The 19,117-nt window shown below is 46.4% G+C and overlaps 1 protein-coding gene across 6 annotated transcripts in view; it reads right to left on the bottom strand.

Annotated features, from left to right (window-relative positions):
* Positions 1–19,117, bottom strand: part of FNDC3A (fibronectin type III domain containing 3A) — a 1,314,248-nt gene that overhangs the window by 286,296 nt on the left and 1,008,835 nt on the right. For all 6 annotated transcript variants that reach the window (XM_085621888.1, XM_085621893.1, XM_085621890.1 and 3 more), the window contains one exon: positions 18,260–18,378. In XM_085621888.1, the coding sequence (XP_085478014.1) occupies positions 18,260–18,378 (119 nt within the window). The remainder of the gene's footprint in view (positions 1–18,259; positions 18,379–19,117) is intronic.

The following is a 19,117-nucleotide window of genomic DNA, read 5'->3' as shown; positions in this document are numbered from 1 at the left end:
CACTCCCAGTCAACACTGGTATCTGTATCGGGCTGCACTTTCCTCTGAGGCTTCAGTGCTATGGGGGTCAGCCCCTCCACCTCCTGGGCCTCAGCAGACTCGATTGCTGATCTCCGACCTTACTTGGCTTGCGCATCAGAGGGTGCCTCAGTTAGTCAGGTTCCGTATCGGTGACGCCAAGGGCCGTTGACATCTGAGCCTGCTCTGGGTCCACCTCCTCTCGGATTTATTTAGGCTGATATTTGAGGCTTGTTGGTTTTCATCAATCCAGATCCAGTCTTCCTCTGTGTCAGTAAAGAAATGTGACTTCTGATATGTCATGACTGATTTTCAGTTTGGCCAAGAACATCAGCGCGTATAAAGGCCCAACTGGCACATGCATCAGCTAGGATTTTGCGAGTCCTTAATAGCGAATATTAAGGATTCGCAAAATCCTATGTATGTAGGAATCGCTATAATAATAGCGATTCCTACACATTCCTTATTTGCGACTCGCAACTTGCGAGTCGCAAATAAGGAATAGCTTCCCATCCATTCCTATGGGCCTGCAGACCCATAGGAATGAATGGGAAATTGTGCATGCAATTTCAGGGTGCAAGGGTGTCAAAAGGACACCCTGTTGCACCCCTGGAATTGACTTCTGCATATATGTTGCACACACACATGCCCTAAGGGCATGTGTGTGCGCAACATGAAACTTTGAAAAATGCACAAAAGTGCTTTTTTAAAAGGTTTTGCAAATTACCATGAAGTTGAACTTCATGGTAATTTGCGCACCCTATCTGCGAAATCGCTAAATTTTTTACTTTAATGCATTGAATTTAGGGAATCTCAATTTGGGATTCCTTAAATGCAATCGCAATTTAAGTAATCGCAATTTAGAGATTACTTAAATTGCGATTTTTGCATTTGGGATGATGCATCCCAAATGCAAAAATACAGGTCGCAAAGGGGCAAATTCTGAGAATCTGCCAGTTTGCGACCGGTTTTTCTTTTGATGCATGTGCCAGCAAATCTCTAAGCAGTTGTTTAACAGCATTGAATGTAGGTCTGCATCGCTGCACAGCCAGGGTGTAGTCTGGGAATATCATAAGTTTTGAATCCTCTACTGTGATAAGGCCTTTGCTTAAGAGCCTATATGATCATGCCGTGGTCTCGATAATTCACGAATTTGGCCACGATGGGTCATGGAAGATGCCCCCAGGGGTAATTGCCTTGCCGTACCCTGTGTGCCTGTTTCACTACAATGCAAGTGGAGAGGCCCGTGGGTGCAAGGGAAGAATGAAGCCATTGGTCAATGTATTTCATGGAATCTGTACCTTCCATATGTTCAGGGAGACCGACTATATGTTATTACGTCTGGAGCGGTCGTCCGTTTCTTTTGTCCTGTCTTCTAATATACAAATTTGCTGCATCATGTAGCTATGCTAACAGGTCATTTACCGGAGGCAATAGTGTGGTTAGCACAGTTTCACCGGCTTGGAACTTTTCTTTGTTCTTTCATTGTTCATCTCAAAGCAATGTGAGGTCGGCGATCATAGGGTCTACTTTGGCTTCTAGTATCATGCGAGAGCCCTCTATTACCTCAAGCTGCAGTCAAGTTTGTCCTTATCTATGCCAGTTTCGGGTATCATTTGAGTTCCATTGGGAGGGATCACTGAGGAGTCAATAGGAACATCTTTTACCCAAGAACCCTGTACTGGCATCTTCATGGTGCCTTTCTTCCCCATTTGCGGTTTATAATGTCTCCAGTGGATCTATGCTGCAGCCCGGTGGGCCTCAGATTAGTCAAGTGCGATGTAGACCATTAGACGCCTGATTCTCATGAGTGGCGCACCCAGTGCAACTAGCAGGCTGGCAGGAGCAGCTGTCATTTTGAATGTTGGGAGCCAAATCAGCAGCTCAGTGCTCCCTGCATGTTCCAGTTACTTTGCGCTTAGTTGTCCCTAGAGGTCTCCTTTGGGAGGCCACAGGGCAATGTTGCCAGTAGCAGATGAGGATAGTGCCCTGCCCAAACTGTGCAGCTCGTAGGAAGTGTGGGAGATGCAAGCAGCTGTCACCTGTAGTCTGTGCTCTTATCAATTAGTTGCTCCTGTAGGTGGCGGACAGGGAGGCCAACAAGGGGCCCCAGTCCTTGCAGCCCATGGGGAGCCACGGCCGCCCACACAGACACCAGTCAGGCCATGCTGGGGCATCTAATGTGCCTCACCTATGCTTTATGAGTAGGGCGGCTGGCGGGCTCAGGCAGGTAAGCCCAGCCAAGTCGATATCAGCCATACCGCTGCCGCCAGTTATGCCGGTCCACACGGGTCCAGCGCCCGGAAAGCCCAGCCACACAACCCGAGAGCCCAGGGCCTGCCACTGCAGTCTCCCACCTTCTAGTGGGGAGCGAGGCTCATCTGGCCCCAAGCACAGGTACATGCGCCACCGCTCTGGTCCTGGCTCTGCTGCACAAGGGATAACAGTGCAGGGTACATACCCACTGAGCCGAGATTAAGTAGGATCTCAGGCCTCCGGCTGTACAAGTCAGCTCCCCACACTAGTGTATTTGTCGCGGGTAGCACTGCAGGTGTTTATACACAGATGGCGTCGGATTCTATCGGGCTTGGCTGCGGAGCTCGCAGATCAAGCATTCGCCATGCTTGATCGGTAGGACCACACTGCGACTATTCATGATAAGTATATAGGATTATGTTCAAGGTACAACTGCTATTTAGCAAGTCATATTTGATAATCACAGTGACCACAGAATAGTAACAACTGTTCATTACCTTTCAGCTGCGCAAACATATTAGAAACTAAGGATGATATTTAGAGTTTGCAAAGCAGGGGCTCTGTCAAAAATGTGGCAGATGTCCTGTCTGCCATATTTCAAGTGGCATTGACTATAATGCACTGTGTAATATGGCAGAAAGTACATCAGCTACGTTGGTAATAAAATATGCTGTCTGCACAAACTCTAAATAAGGCTCAAAGTTTATCATCATCAGAGTATATATTCATCAAAGCAGATTGTAGTTACCTTATCAATAGTCAATGGAGGTTATTGAGCATTTATCCAGTTACTTAAAATCGTGTTATCCTTTAGTTTCAGGAATATTAGCTTCACATCAGAACACAGAGATGGTTACATAGAAATAGGTATATCCTTTCCATGAGCAGGTTAGATGCATCATTTTAATGGCACCTTTTTAAGATATCTCATCTTCCATTTAGATATCCCTTTTGGACTGCAGAAGTCAGTGCACAGCAGAGTAACGAGTTAAAGAGGTAATATACAGAGTCCTTGTTTTCTCTCTCCAATTGCCTTATCTCCTTTTCTAATATTGAAAAACATATTCTTATTGTGTGTGGTTAGTGGTGTATGTGGTGAGGGGCATCACTCCAGTTGGATACAGGGTACATGTTTAGTGCTTCCAACACTCGGTCACTTAAGATTTAATAACATTGCATTGGGGGAGGGTAATAAACAAAGCCAAGGCCTGAAGTGCTGCAACAAAACAAGGAACATTCAAGGACCCCAATTTGAACTTTATAATGCCTGCTTAGAACCACCTCAATCTCCATTACTGGAAGAGAGTGAATCATTATTGTATAAGACTTTCCTCCACTGGAGAAAAAAGCAGCCTGAAAGTTTGAACAAAAGATGAGACTCTCCTTATGGATGGCACTAACTGTATTGGTTGTCACATAAGGATTGTAAATGCTGGATTTTAGACAAATACACATCAAGGGATATGAAGGACCTCATTACAGAAAAAAACTTTTGTGAAACAGAAGTACTTCTCTGATCCTCCCCTCTTAAAGTTTCCTCTGTGAGATAAAGAAAAAAATACACCGACTGTTGTGGCATGACTGTGAGGAGCAAATGAAAACCTCAAGAATTTGTGGGAAAAGCACTACCTTTTGAATCACTGCCCCAGGTTTCCTTGCTCCCCAATGACTTGTTCCACAATTGTTCTCACAACTGTTTTGTTTGCTGTTCTTCCCCTTAGTTCTGTTGGTTGGCCGTATATTTATATGAAGACTATGTCTCCTTTGCTTGCCTGGCTGGAATATCTACACATATTCAGGATGGTGAACATAAGTGCCCCTTCTTTACAGCACCAAACTGGGATAGTACCTTATCAGATACAGAGTTTTTCACACATGGTGCTCAGAAGTGGATCATCTGACACTTAACAGGGAGCTAGTCAAGTTTTATACAAATTACCTCTAGTGCTGGAGAGAACATGTTCCTATCCAAGTGTTGAGGAAAATTAACAAATGATGTAAGTTCATGCAGCAGATAAGACATATGAGTAAGTTAGCACATGTGAAGGCGAACAGAGTGATGCTAAAGTCCTTTCAGATTAGTTGGGCTACATTGCAACAAAATCCCATAATCCCCCTTAGATTTGCCTTGTCAATGGAACCACTAGCAAAATGGATGAGATGTGATAGGTAGTGATGGGATTTCAGTAGCCTTTGAGGGAGAAGAGTAAAATATCACATCATCTAGAAATTTTGCTCTTCTATGTTGGTGACCTACTTTAGGTAGGCCCAGGATCATAGAAACGGTGAACTGGGATAAGTTGACAATTGTATTGTATTGTAATTGCATTTATATAGCACCTACTACCCCTGACGAGGCGTCAAAGCGCTTTTTTGGCAAGTAGCACGCTACTCCGGAACCCATAAAGGATTAGTGTTGAATTAGTATAGTGATATATGAAAGTAATTTGAGTGGTGGATAGGTTAGTCAGTTATTTGGATTCAGAAGGATAGAAGAGGGAAAAAAGGTTTGTATTTATATAGAGCTTGTTACCCCATATGGGGTGTTGAAGTGCTTTTTTGGCAAGTAGCACGCTACTCCGGAAACCCATAAAGGATTATTGGTGAATTAGTATAGTCAAATATAAAAGTAATTTGAGTGGTGGATATTATTCAGTTATTTGGAGTGAGAAGGATAGCAGAGGGATAGAAGAGGGAAAAAGGTTTGCATTTATATAGTGCTTGTTAACCCTGATGGGTTGTTTAAGCGCTTTTTTGACGAGTAGTACGCTATTCCTAAACCCATAAAGGATCAGTGTTGAATTAGTATAGTGAAATATGAAAGTAATTTGAGTGGTGGGTATGTTATTTGGATAGAGAAGATTAGGGGAGGGATAGAAGAGGCGAAAAGGTTTGCATTTATTTAGTGCTTGCTACCAAAGATGAGGTGTTGAAGCGCTTTTTAGGTGAGTAGCACGCTACTCTGGAACCCATAAAGGATTAGTGGTGAATTAGTACAGTGAAATATGTAGAGTTAACTCTGTTGGGTGAAGAGGGTCAACAGGCGCTCATATAGAATGTACAACAATTCATATAATACTAGTAATCACAAATATCCTGTGGTGCGTCCAAAAAAGGGGAACATCCACCCTACTTCCCCAAAACTCAATCAAAGATTGAACAAACAATTCACGATTTTTGAAGCACACACGTATTATAACACAAGTCAGTACAATAATATCAAAAAAGAAATGAAATTTATAGGTTGGGCTTTGTTTCCTCTTTAATTCAACAGTCTTCCACTGCCTTACGCCAACGCCTTTCATCGATTATGGGTGTTGACCCTAAGACTTCCTCAGGGCTTTTAAATTGATCCAGAACAGTATCTCAGAATAAGAAAATCTCCTCATAGCATATCCGGATTACGAATTGTAATCTCAAATGTTCCCAGATTCAAATTAATATCAATAACCCACAATGATACTGCAGTGACACTAATAATTCCAAATATTACTCTCCTTTATGTACAAGTCTCCACTGTCCTTAATTATGAATCCGGAACAAATAATTCTGATTAATGTAGTACGTCCCTGAAATATGGGGCACCGTGAATACGGCATAGTGTCAATTCTATTCCGAGATTTTTATTGTCCTTGAAAGTCTTATTTCCTCTGTCCTTATTTGTAAAAACCGGAGATAATAGCTCCGAGTAATATGACCGCTCCCTGGAGTATGGAGCAACCTGTAAGCATGGCAGCCGCACCCTGATATGGTGTAGGCACTCTTTCAAAGTCCTCAATTGCAATGCTGCAGAAATAGCTCCAAATAAAGTAAGACTTTCAAGGACAATAAAAACCTCGGATTAGAATTGATACTATGCCATATTCACAGTGCCCCATACTTCAGGGACGTACTGCATTAATCAGAGTTATTCGTTCCGGATTCATAATTAAGGACATTGGAGATGTGAACATAAAGGAGAGTAATATTTGGAATAATTAGTGTCACTGCAGTATCATTGCGGGTTATTGATTGATATTAATTTGAATCTGGGAACATGTGAGAATACAATTTGTAAACAGGATATGCAATGAGATTTTCTTATTCTGAGATACTGTTCTGGATCAATTTATAAGCCCTGAGGAAGTTGTAGGGTCAACACTCAAACGACTAAACACGTTGGCTTAAGGGAGTGGAAGACTGTGTTGAATTAAAGAAGAAACAAAGCCCAACCTACTAATTTTGTTTCTTTTTTGATATTATTGTACTGACGTGTTATAATGCGCGTGTGCTTTAAAAATAGTGAATTATAGTGAAATATGAAATGTGGTCATGTTAGTCTGATATTTTGATTGAAAAGGATAGTGGAGGGCTAGAAGAGTAAAGGATTTAGACTTTATCGTTGTTGTTTGTTTTGGAGGTCATAGCAGTAGGGGGGGCTTGGGATGAGTAATAAGGGATGTTGAGGGGAAGAGTCAGAGGAAAGAGTTTAGAAAAGCTTGTTTTGGGGGATCCGTATAGCAAAAGAAGTGTCAGATGATGCAAAGAGGGGTAGAGTAAGGGAGAGTCTAGAAATGGTTATTTTGGGGATCATAGTAGTGGTATAGCATTTGGGATGAATGAGAGAGTGGATGTAGAGGATATATTGATAGAGGTATAGGGTGAGAAATAGGGTAGTGCACTGGAAAGAGTAGTAGAAAAAAGTTTGATATGCGGCAGATAGTTGGGGTAGAAGATATATTGAGAGAGGTATAGGGTGAGAAATAGGATAGTGCATTGGATATGCTGAATTAGAAGAAAGTAATAAATGTATATATACATAAGTACATGGAAAGTATATAGATGCATAAAGGAGGTAAGTATATGTAGATCAAAGATATTGATAGAGGTTTAGGATGAGAAATAGGGTATTGCATTGAATATGCTTTTTTAGGAGAAAAGTAATAAATATATAGATTCAAGTACATGGAAGGTATATATATGATGTATAAAGGAAGTAAGTATTTTTTTGGAAATCGTTTTATTAGTTTTTATGGTGAGTAATAACAAACAATTGCATCATCAGAGATATCACAGACGTATACGATATAGTGGCTAGACTTCCATATGGACATTGAAAGCATAGTCATCCGAAAGCTGTATAACATCAATACGAGGCATAGATGCACCACACTCTCTGGGGCCAGTCACAACACTTTCTGCGGCACATGTCAACATCACCACCGCCAGCAACAATTAGACCCCCGCAATTCAGCTTCCCAGCATCCCACTCGGTAAACATTCCAGTCTCCCATCCACCACATGCGAATGCCTGATAGCCAATGGCAGACCCCCCCACCAGTTCAGCACTTCTCCCCCCTCCCACTTCTGTGATCTTAGCCCCAGGCTTCTAGTGTGGTATCTCCCCGGGTCCCTGTCCCGTTGCCTCCTGTGGATATTCAAGCAGATAGCAGGTCAATGGAGCCCATATGTCCCGCGTTCTAGAGGCGCTAGGCAGCAACTCAGAGTATGTATCAAGCTGCTCCCAGCAAGTTACCAGGTCATTAATCCAATCCTTGAATTTCGGGGCCCGCCCCCTTCCCCAACGGCAGGCCACCCTCCGCTTAGCCATCAGAAGCCCCAGCGCCACAAATTTACTATGTGCTGCCTGTATCGGCTTGACATACCCAAGCAGTGCCAGTAGTGGTGCGGGGTCGATGTGCGTGTGAACCATATTAGTCAGTGCCGCAAAGACCTGTCGCCAATACTCAGTCACCCCTGGGCACTCCCACGCCAGATGCAAAAAGTCCCCTGCAGGGGCCCTACACCTATCACAGCAATCCGTATCCCTCAGCTGATATTTAAACATTTTCACCGGCGTATAATATAGTCTGTGTAGGTACCTATAGTGTATTATGCGGAGTCTACTGCTGGCAGACACTCTCTCAGTCTGCAGACAGCAATACCCCCATTGCTCGTCCGAAAGCGTCACGTTAAGCTCAGCATCCCATCTCGCACGGGCAAGCGGGTCAGGCATTTCCCATTGGGTATGGATCGCTCTATAGATTAATGAGACCAGTCGTGTGGCAGTCTTGCATTTCAACATAGCCTGCAGCGGGGCACACTCCGTTGGTTCATGCGGAAAGTCCGGAGTTATAGCTCGTATCCCCTGCCGCAACTGGACATATAAAAAGAGATCAAGTGGGGTTTGCTGCGGACCCTGTAACATCCGCTCTGCAGAGCGGAACGTTCCCTCATGATACAAATCCCCCCACCTCTGTATCTTCATTTGGTCCCTAAACCCATGGAAACGTGCCTCCTGCAGCAAGGGTAAGTTCGGGTGATATGTGAGCGGCAATGAAGCAGCATACCGCATAGGTGTCTGCAAGAGTTGTCCAATTCAACGCCAAGCCTCAACCGTACAGGTAACCGTAGTCGGCGCCCTCTCCCGAGGCGCAACCGGTTCATACAGCACGCCATCTAGCGGTATCGGATGTGCAAGCCAGTGCTCCGCCGCCACCTGAGGCATATACCTGGGCTGCATCACCCAGAACCAAGCATAGTGGGCCTGCGCACTGAGATAGTATCAAAAGTCCAATTGGTCGCACACTGCTCCACCTACCAGCGTGTTGCCCCAAAGAATTGTGGTCCCTGAAGTCAGCTTCGGCGGGTACGCCTATGCCCGAGTCTTGAGTGCAAGTGTGTGTAGCGTTAGCCATCCCTGGACACGTGTTTCGAGGTAGTTGCCTCTCGTCAGCAGGGAGTAGGTGAGTGTGTAGGGTTGCTGTGTAGGCTGCTAAAATAAGTGTTCTCAGGTAAAGTACCTCTCGTAGCGCGCAGGTGCGTAACCATGAGCTCGTCAGCTCCACCGGCTCAAGGAGCCTGAATATTAACAAAAGTCCAATTGGTCGCACACTGCTCCACCTACCAGCGTGTTGCCCCAAAGAATTGTGGTCCCTGAAGTCAGCTTCGGCGGGTACGCCTATGCCCGAGTCTTGAGTGCAAGTGTGTGTAGCGTTAGCCATCCCTGGACACGTGTTTCGAGGTAGTTGCCTCTCGTCAGCAGGGAGTAGGTGAGTGTGTAGGGTTGCTGTGTAGGCTGCTAAAATAAGTGTTCTCAGGTAAAGTACCTCTCGTAGCGCGCAGGTGCGTAACCATGAGCTCGTCAGCTCCACCGGCTCAAGGAGCCTGAATATTAACAAAAGTCCAATTGGTCGCACACTGCTCCACCTACCAGCGTGTTGCCCCAAAGAATTGTGGTCCCTGAAGTCAGCTTCGGCGGGTACGCCTATGCCCGAGTCTTGAGTGCAAGTGTGTGTAGCGTTAGCCATCCCTGGACACGTGTTTCGAGGTAGTTGCCTCTCGTCAGCAGGGAGTAGGTGAGTGTGTAGGGTTGCTGTGTAGGCTGCTAAAATAAGTGTTCTCAGGTAAAGTACCTCTCGTAGCGCGCAGGTGAGATAGTATAACTCAAAATTTGGGACCCCAAACCCTCCCTGTAAGTATGGTCTAGTAAGTACTTCCCACTTCAGCCGCGGCTGTCGCCCTCCCCATATCAGTCGCGTCAACTCAGACCGGAGCATTGCAAAGAAATGTCTCCCAGGATAGAACGGGATGTTGAGAAATAAATAGAGTAATTGAGGTAGAATCACCATCTTGATCAGTGACACCCGTCCCGCCATGGACAGGGGGAGTGCAATCCATCTGGTCACATGGCCGGCAATCCGCGTAATCGTAGTACCATATTTCGATCTCATAAGCTCCTCTCTATCTCTCGTCACACAGATCCCAAGATAGCGCAACTCCTCCTCACACCACTCCAGGGGGTAGTCCAACGCAAACCGAGTCGTAGCCTGCGTCAGCGGGAATATACTAGATTTACTCCAATTTATATGAATTCCCGACAATTTACCAAACACTATAAACTCCTGCAGTATCGGATTCAAGTTCTCTTGGGGATTCCGGATATATAACGTAATATCATCCGCATATAAAGAGATAAGGATCTGTCTCAGATTACAACGCAATGCCTTGTCGTTATGATGCTGTCGCAGTTTCGCCGCCGAGGGCTCCACCGCAATGGCAAAGAGCAGCGGAGAGAGCGGGCATCCCTGCCGGGTACCCCTCGTGATGGAAAGCGACGGAAACGTGTGCCCATTGATGAGGATCTTGGCCACCGGGACATTATACAGGAGTCTGATCCATGACAAAAATAGTGGTGGAAAGCCCATACGTAGCATAACTCCAAATATATAATCCCACTCTACTGAATCGAACGCTTTAGTGGCGTCTAAAAAAACGGCTGCGAGTGGCAGATCAGGCGACACATTTTTAAGAATCGCGAACAGCGTCCGTAAGTTGTGGGACGTTGCCCTTCCCGGTACAAAGCCGGACTGGTCCGGAAGTATCAAGTTTTCAAGTAACAAATTCAGGCGCGTGGCGATCAACTTGGCTAGTATTTTGGCATCACAGTTTAGGAGGGAAAGAGGCCTATAGGAATCACACTGTCGCGGCGATTTACCCGGCTTCAGCAGCGAGACTATTAGCGCCTCCCTCATGGACGCAGGGAGAGAGCTCACCTCCAGCGATTCCTCGTAAACTTCTCGCAGGACGGGGGCCATAATATCTATATAAGTCTTATAAAATTCTATCAGGATACCGTCCGTTCCAGTGGCCTTCCCAGATTGCATGCTCATAATAGCCTCCCGAACCTCATCTAGCTCAAACGGAGCACATAGGAATTCCCTCTGCCTGTCGCTAAGCCACCCCAGCGCTACATCCCCTAGAAACCCCTCCAGATCAAGCTCATCCGTTCTGGTGGTGGTATACAGCAGTCCATAATGTCTCGTAAAAGCATTGAGAATATTAGCTGTGTCCCGGTACACCTCCCCCTCTAGATCTACAATCTCCAGGACGTAATTTGAAAACCGAGGCTTCCTAACTGAGGCTGCCAGCACCCTCCCCGGTCGCTCGCCCTCTCCATAGCAACGGGCCCTCCAATATTTGCCCTTAAATCGTGTTTCCCGCTCCGCCGCAGTCATGTATTCCGAGAGCGTGTCCCTGAAGCGAGCCTGGACCTCAGCAGACGGGGTCAGAGACAACTCTCCCTCCATCAGTTTCAATTCCCTTTCCAGTTTATTTAGTGTGCCATTTAGATCCTTCAGTACCCCGAACCCCTTGGACATACAGAACCCTCTCATTGTCACTTTAAATGCCTCCCATATGATCTCAACGCTGTCCACTAAGCCCTTATTGCGAGTAAAGAATCCCTGCACCTCCTCCAGCAGCTCCTCTCGGAAAACCTCATCTAAAAGCATGGTGGGTTGTAATCTCCAGGCATCCTGCGGCACTCTAAGGTCCGTCGAGGACAATGTTAGCCGGACCGGGGCATGATCGGAGTATGTTCTGGCCATATGTTGTACCTGGTTGATCGCGGGTCCTAATCCCCTGGACACTAACCAATAATCTAGTCTCGCCCATGAAGCAGCCTGCGCTGTGTAATGTGTGCCCTCTCACGAGTTGGGATGTACATGCCTCCAAGCGTCTAGTAAGTGATACGCATCCATTGTGTCCCCAATAAATCTAGCCGCTTTAGAGTAATGATGCGAGGCCGGGTGTGATCTATCACGCCCTGGGTTATATGTGACGTTAAAGTCCCCACCCCATATAATGTGTTGGGAACCCGTTTCAAATATCGTGGCCCATAGTGTATTAAAAAACTCCGGATCATCCACATTAGGTCCGTAACAACAGGCCAATGTAACCGAGGCTGCGCCCAGCCGCCCCCACACTATACAAAATCTGCCCTGCATATCCTCTATCGATGAAAAGGCACCTGCTTTTTTATAAGAATAGCCGTTCCCCGAGCATAGGAAGAGTAGGATAAAAAAACTCTGTGTTCTGCCCATTTACGTGCAAATCCGCCAGCTTTTTGGGGAGTAAAGTGCGTCTCTTGCAACATGGCAATGTGTGTGTGATGCCTGTCTAAATAAGCAAGCAATTGCCGCCTCTTCCTTGCATCACCCAGCCCCCGAACATTCCACGAGATGACATTCAAACTGCCTGCATCACCATTAGCCATACTCCCAACCACCAGCCATGCCTCCAAGCATCATATCAGCATTATAGTGTCTCCAGCCACCCACCATTGTACAGAAGTCGATAATCAATCCAAGATGCACAACTTTTAACTTGGCCCAGCTTCTCCCTAGCCCTGTTCCATGATCACGCCTCCAGGAGGTAGGCATGCTGTGGCCAGGAGTGCCCCCTGTAAGTCCCACCACCTCCCACTGAAGCAGCCCCAACTTGCCAGCTATGTGATCCCCCCCCGCCCTCCCCAACCCCGACATGTCAACTGTATAGGTAACAACGTCCAACGTGGACGCACAGCAAACCGCCCCGGGGTGACACCCGCTGGGGGCTTCAACTAGGTAGCCGCACATTCACCTCTCGCCCCCGAAAACCAATCGAAGGCCCCCCCCAAGGAAGCATTCAGGCTCCCGGGGCTAGAGGGAGCCCGGTGTTCAAAATCAGTCGCTCGACTAGTGCAGCAGACAGCCATGATACCAAGCCAGACTCGCCTCCTGTCGCCTCAAAAAAAGGAAGAGAAAAAAGAAAAACAAAATTGGTCCCATCAAGTCTCGTGCATGTCCCCTCTGGTGCCACTCGCAGCAGCCCCCATGGAGTCCTCCGCCTCTCCTTCCGATTCCAGCCGTCGTGCCACAGACCCACCCCCGCCATTTCGATTCGCTCTTTTCTGTTGCTTAATGAAGTCTTCCACTTGGTTCGGTGTGGTGAAAAAATGTTGCTTCCCCTGGTAGGTCACTCTGAGGCACGCTGGGTATAGCAATGCATAGTCAATTTGCGCCTTTCGTAATATCGCTTTGACCTCCAGAAATTTACGCCTTTCCTCTTGGATCATAGGCGTGAAGTCAGGATAGATGGAGAAGGTGTTCCCATCGTACGTCAGGGTCTGTTTCCCCCTGGCAGCGCGCAGAGCCACATCCCGGTCTCTGTAGTTCAAGAGTCGCGCGATGATCGGGCGAGGATTGCCCCCCGGCGGCGGCCGCGGACCCAGAGCCCTGTGGGCACACTCTACAATAAACTGTCTGGAGAATGCGTCCTTGCCAACAGATGACAACAGCAACTTTTCTATGTAGTCCTCCATTCTCCCCACATTGGTGGACTCCGGAATTCCCAGAACGCGTATATTATTGCGCCGACTGCGCGCTTCCAAATCCTCATTTTTCGCAGCAATGACCCTCAGCAGGTTATCCATCCGGGCTAGCTGCGTGGCGTGGCCGGAGGTCGTGTCCTCCGCCTCTGAGATGCGCCGTTCCGCCTCCACGAGTCTCTCCTCATGCCCCTCGAGTTTATGAACTATAGCATCCATTCTCGTAGACATGCTGTCCACCTTCTCCACCACCGTGGCAAAGCCCTGCCGCATCTCCTGTAGTATGCGCTGGATGTCAGCCTCCGGCGCCGCCACATCAGCCTGGGTCCCAGTGCGTCCTTCACGATCCGAACCCGCCGGCGGGGCTGGGCACCGCGCCTTACCGATTCGAACTGCAGTTTCGGCTGCCTGGTGTCAGTCTTACCCATTCTGTCTCTGAGGCGGTGGTACCAGTCAAGGGACAAGCAATCCCTATCTGTCCTTACACGAGGCGGCGCTATCACCCTCCAACCAGCAGTCACTCCCTGCCGCAGCGGAAACCCTCCAGTGCCAGCCGCGTACTTCCTCCACCGATCTCAACCACACCACAATTTGCTATGCCCCGGGATATGTCGCTTCAGTATGCCTCTGTAATATCAATGCCACCTCTGGTCCTCTCCTTAAGGTCCCAGTCCGAGTGGCCGCTCTTGCTCCGCACCACCGCCACCTCAAAGCACTCTCCGCCCGTGAAAACAGCCAGTCTCCAATGTCTATGTCCCTGCCTCGGAGGATAGGGCCAGCAGCAAGCAGAATCACCCCGTGGTCGCCGCCAATGCACCCCACCGCCGCAGCTCTGGCTGTGTCCCCGGTCCCTTGCAGCACACCCGACTCACCGGGTATTGTAGTATGTCCCAGCCAGGAGCCAGCGCCAACCCGCCAGGCACAATCAGTTCCACCTCACAGGGTACCTCCCAGCTCCGGGCCGCTTCAGGCTTCCGTCATCTCTCCAATGCAGCTCCTAGGTTCGCAGCCAGGGAGAAGGGGGGGGGAACCACCGCTCCGTCTCACACGTTCTCCGCTCTCCCGTCTGCTGTCGCTACCTCCTCCCGGTCCCGTCGCGGCACCTCTGCTGCCCCGCTCTCACCACCACCAAGTCCGAGCAGGTCTCCGGCCAAAGCCCCAGCCCAGAGCCACCAGCAGGGCACAAGGTCGCGCCGCTCTCCACCTCTTCAATCCCAGACCGTCACCGCTGGCACGCACTATCTCCTGGCCTCCTCCTCGCGGCCTACCGCCGCGTGTGCAGCCGCAGCCTCAGGTACCGCCGCCAGCCGGCTCCAGCGCACTTCCCTGTAGCATCTCGATCCCACTTCACAATGGTCCAGCTGCTCATCCCTCGGCGCAAATCGCTCCAAATCGCCAGCGAGTCTGCACCTAAGTTTCCCGCACCTTGTAAGACAGTCTGCTACAGCCGCAACCTTAGTCGGGCAGGATCTTGAGAGGATAAAGTCACCGAGCCATGGGAGCCTCACATCGGTGCGACCATTCCGTGCGCGCGCCACCTAGCACCCCCCTCATAAAGGAAGGAAGTATATGTAGATTAAAGATGCATTAGATAAAACTCTGGTTTACAAGTGTTGATGTACTTAAAAATGTATTTTATTTATTTTTTAACAACATAATTATTCTACATGTTTATACAAAACTATAGTGCAGAGGGAGGGAAAGAGGCTGTTAAGTGGCAAACTCAACTCAGATAAGAACGGTCTCATTTTAACTACCTCAAGTTATATGTAGCAAGAAAAGAGGAGGCATGTAGGAAGATAAACTTGAAAGTACTTAAGGAGGACTGTATACAGTGTAAGGGACTACCAAATTCAAAATAGGAAAATTACAACTATTCACAAAGCTAGACATACCCCGATTGTAAATGTTATACATAACTTCCCTAAAATTATATGAGCAGAATACTTTAGGAAAGGGGAATCATTCTCCAAAAGGTACTTCTGGGCAAGGGAAACCCCACTAGCCTCAATGAAGAAGTAGAACCAAGCCTTTGGTGCTCTATGATATTAGGCCTTTCTGCAAAAGATGTGAGACTCTTCTCAGTCTCAATCCTCTCTCTTCAACAGGTACGTTTTTACCATCGTCTTCCTTTTCTGCTCCAGAGAAACTGTGATTTTGCTTCCCTGCTGTCCGCCACCTTACCCACACCGCACAATTCTGCTTGAGCAGTTCTACTTTTATTGTCTGATATTTATCTAATCTCAAAACTCCGATTCAGGACTTAATCAGGGCTATCGTGGTTACCTTTGGGTTGCTGTTGCTGTCTTTTATGTGTGGAAGCACTTGGCGCTGCTGTTACAGTTGCGGCTGAAGCAGTGGTGACAGTGACAGATATAGCCCCTGCGATGGGGGATGCTATGTCCATTACTGTGGTTGCTAGTGTTGTAGTAGCTTTCAACACTGCTGCGGTGACTGCTTGAGGGCCAGCTGTAGTCACAACTTTGGTCTCAGATGTTGTCACAGCTCTAGTCTGTGCTGTGGACACTGTTTTGGTCTCTGCTGTTGTCTCAGCTGTGGTCACTGCTATGTATGCAGTTATTACTGCTGGGAGGGCACAATGGGGTGATTACAAGCCTTTCTCATGATATTTCAATTTTGTTAATCACATGAGCTTTGCCAGACAACCAACCACCTCTATAAGGACCAAAAAGAATGCTGATAAGTGACATCCTACAATTGCTCCCCAATAAAATGGTCAGCTCCTGTAAAGAAGCTGCTCAAAATTTCAAAGCCCCTCTTTGCTCACTTGTTTTGATATGGCAAGCTTTTTACAACTTAAGTAGTCTATAGTCAAACACAGCCATATTAACTCATGTATTGCTTTCAAGGGAGGAGGAAAACATGAACTGGCAACAACTGGATCCTGGATCCAGATGCTATTTCTGAGCAGGATCTGGGATCTGGTTGACCCAGTGAAATATGCTCAATTTGTCCTGGTGACATTTTACAACACCGGGACATAATTCAGAAGCACACGCTTGCTCTTGCTTTCAATTTAGGGCAGCAACATTCAGGAGGTGAAGGGGATTTCTTATTTTCACTTGCTGACTCTAAAACAAAGGTCTGATTTTAAGGGCCGTCAGCCTTTCTTTTATTCAGGTATCTTCCTGGATGGTAGCCATCTGGAGCCTAATACCTAGACGCCGAAGCAATTGAGGAAACAAAGGCACACAGCTTTATCACTTCACACGCACTTTAGAGAAACTATTTGGAGGCAGGTTTTTGACATTGTTCAACTCTCCAAGTAAGAGATGTATGTGCATGCACTGTAAAAATGCCACTTATGGCTGTGTATATGAGTAATTACACAAATAACGATTTAAACAGAACTTACTAATTTAGTTTTTATTTAATTCTTTTATAGCGCTACTCATCCCCGGGTAGGGTACCAGAGCACTTTACATCACATGCAAAGAGACAGTAAATCATATAAGTGTGCTAATCAATTGATAGGAAATTTTACAAAGACAATGACGGTTATAAGGGCAGGAATCTCCTTTCGTCCATACTTGTAGACATTATATGTTAATAGTGCATGGTCGAGTCGGAACTTCCGGAATACAGTCCATTGGAAGTGAAAATCCTAATGAGGTAACTGGGGGTGGAATATCGCAGATATATTGTTCTTTAGTTATCCATGCTCCAGATGGATTTATAGCCCCTTAAGCAGAAGGTGGAAGTAGGATCAAATCCCTAGATGACACTGAGTGAGGAGGGGGGGAGCTTCCATGGCTCCTCGTGAAACTGCAATCTCGTCATGTCTTAGACATGTAGATTTTTTTTTAAAGTGCATGGTAGCTAGAAACACAGTCAGGATTTCAAAAGTAACACAGTGATTGGGCTTACCTGTACTAAGACTTTATTACTACTCAAAGGAACCCTTCTTTGCAAGCTTAAAAAATCAACAGATCGAGAAAAAATACAATAAGGATCTAAACTAGTGACCTGCAAGGTTGCAGGTAGCTCCTTGATGCAGGATCATAGCTCACTGTGCTAAGTTAGGACTGCAACTTATGTAACAGAAGTAATACAATTATCTTTAAGTCAAAAGTAGTAACCCACTTACCTATTTACATAAAACACAAATCTGTGGTCTGCATGTTACATGCTGTGCAGCAGGCGCATTAAAACTCCATGCTACGTTATGGGTCAAAGCTGTGACTGGGCAAAACACAGAGCTCTCCTGGGAATGCATTAACCACCAGGGTTATATTACTGTCCTTGTAATCCCTTGAAAATTGCTGGGCACAAAAAGATGCCTCCAGCACCAGGTGTTTAACCCATAAAATGTTTTAAATGAGCTTTGAGGGAACAACTAACTAAATTAGAACAGATTAACTGACACATTTGTCCTTGTTCTCAATTTCTTTCCGGCAGATAAAAAAAAATGTATTCATTAACTGTCAAAGTAAGCTTTTCATGACTATGCCCCTTGTGACACCGCCCCCGCTTCCTCTGCCGCACTTTGACCACCAATTTATGGGTTGCTGGAGTAAATGTTTCCAATTCCAGCGCTGATGGGCAATTTATTCAAAATGTGTGAGCCAAAGCTCACAGATAAGGTATGTTTACCATCCCCACGACTGTTGCATTTTCTTAATTTTTGGAGTCGATTGTCCAAGGAATTTAAGGCTTCCTTATGTAATAGAGGCAACAGCTCTTATTGAATAACAACCACGAGAAATATAAACTATAATGGAAAATCATGTAGCTCGTAAGGGACGTGGGGCCCACTCATGCACTCTAGGAACAACCTACTACGACTCTGAGGTTTGTTCAAATAAAATAAGTCAAGCAGAAATCAGATAACATTACCACACTTTGTCCTCCTTCACTGACGCAGTAGACACGCAAGGAATAGGTACAGCCCGGGCTAAGGTGGTCACACAAATGTTCTCTAGCAGTTCCGCTGTACACCAGCTCCCATTTGTTTGCTGGAAGAAAAAATAATGGCTGGTGAGTCAGCACCTCCCTCGAATCGGTACTTCTCAATCATAGACAAATTAGGTATCCTAGCTCCACTAGACAAATGTTTGTACGCTTCGGGAAGAAAAAAAAAGTCAATGCTCGCTCCTAGTTTCCTGGATAATATTTAATTATCTACATCCTAGATACATTTGTGTCGAACTGATGAAGTGAAATATCTTTATTACTTAGACCATTCATTTGCGAAAATGTGTCATATTTTAATGAAGCTGCTTATTGTCCCGTTAATAATGTTACAGATGATTTCTGGTGAGGAATGAAAAGCTAAATAGGCGGTGCATATTAATTCGATCAAATTTCAGTTTTGTCTGGAAAAATAACCACATAAAAAACTATAATGCCATTTCGACGTGTTTTAACACAATGAAAGCCTTGCTATATTTGCAACACAACAGGCACGCTTCAAACACAGTTCACAAGCTTACACGTACAACAATCAAAATATCTTTTCTCAAAACCACTTGCCTTTAACAAACAAGTTACTATATAGCTGCAGATTCATCACCTTTGAATATCCCAGGTGTCAAACTGGATTCAGAAGATTTGCAAGCAGAACTCCTGCATGCTGCGCTGAAAGCGAAGGGAGCGGTACCTATATAGGCGCCACCTCAGCATGCTGATGTCAGATGCGTTTGCGACTTTCCACACCAGGAGAGCGGAGCCACAATAAGAACTGACCACTGGTGT

Source organism: Triturus cristatus, chromosome 8, assembly GCF_964204655.1.
Source record: "Triturus cristatus chromosome 8, aTriCri1.1, whole genome shotgun sequence".
Taxonomy (NCBI): Eukaryota; Metazoa; Chordata; class Amphibia; order Caudata; family Salamandridae; genus Triturus; species Triturus cristatus.
The sequence above is the reverse complement of the archived record's forward strand: the minus strand, read 5'-3'. Positions and strand labels throughout refer to the sequence as shown.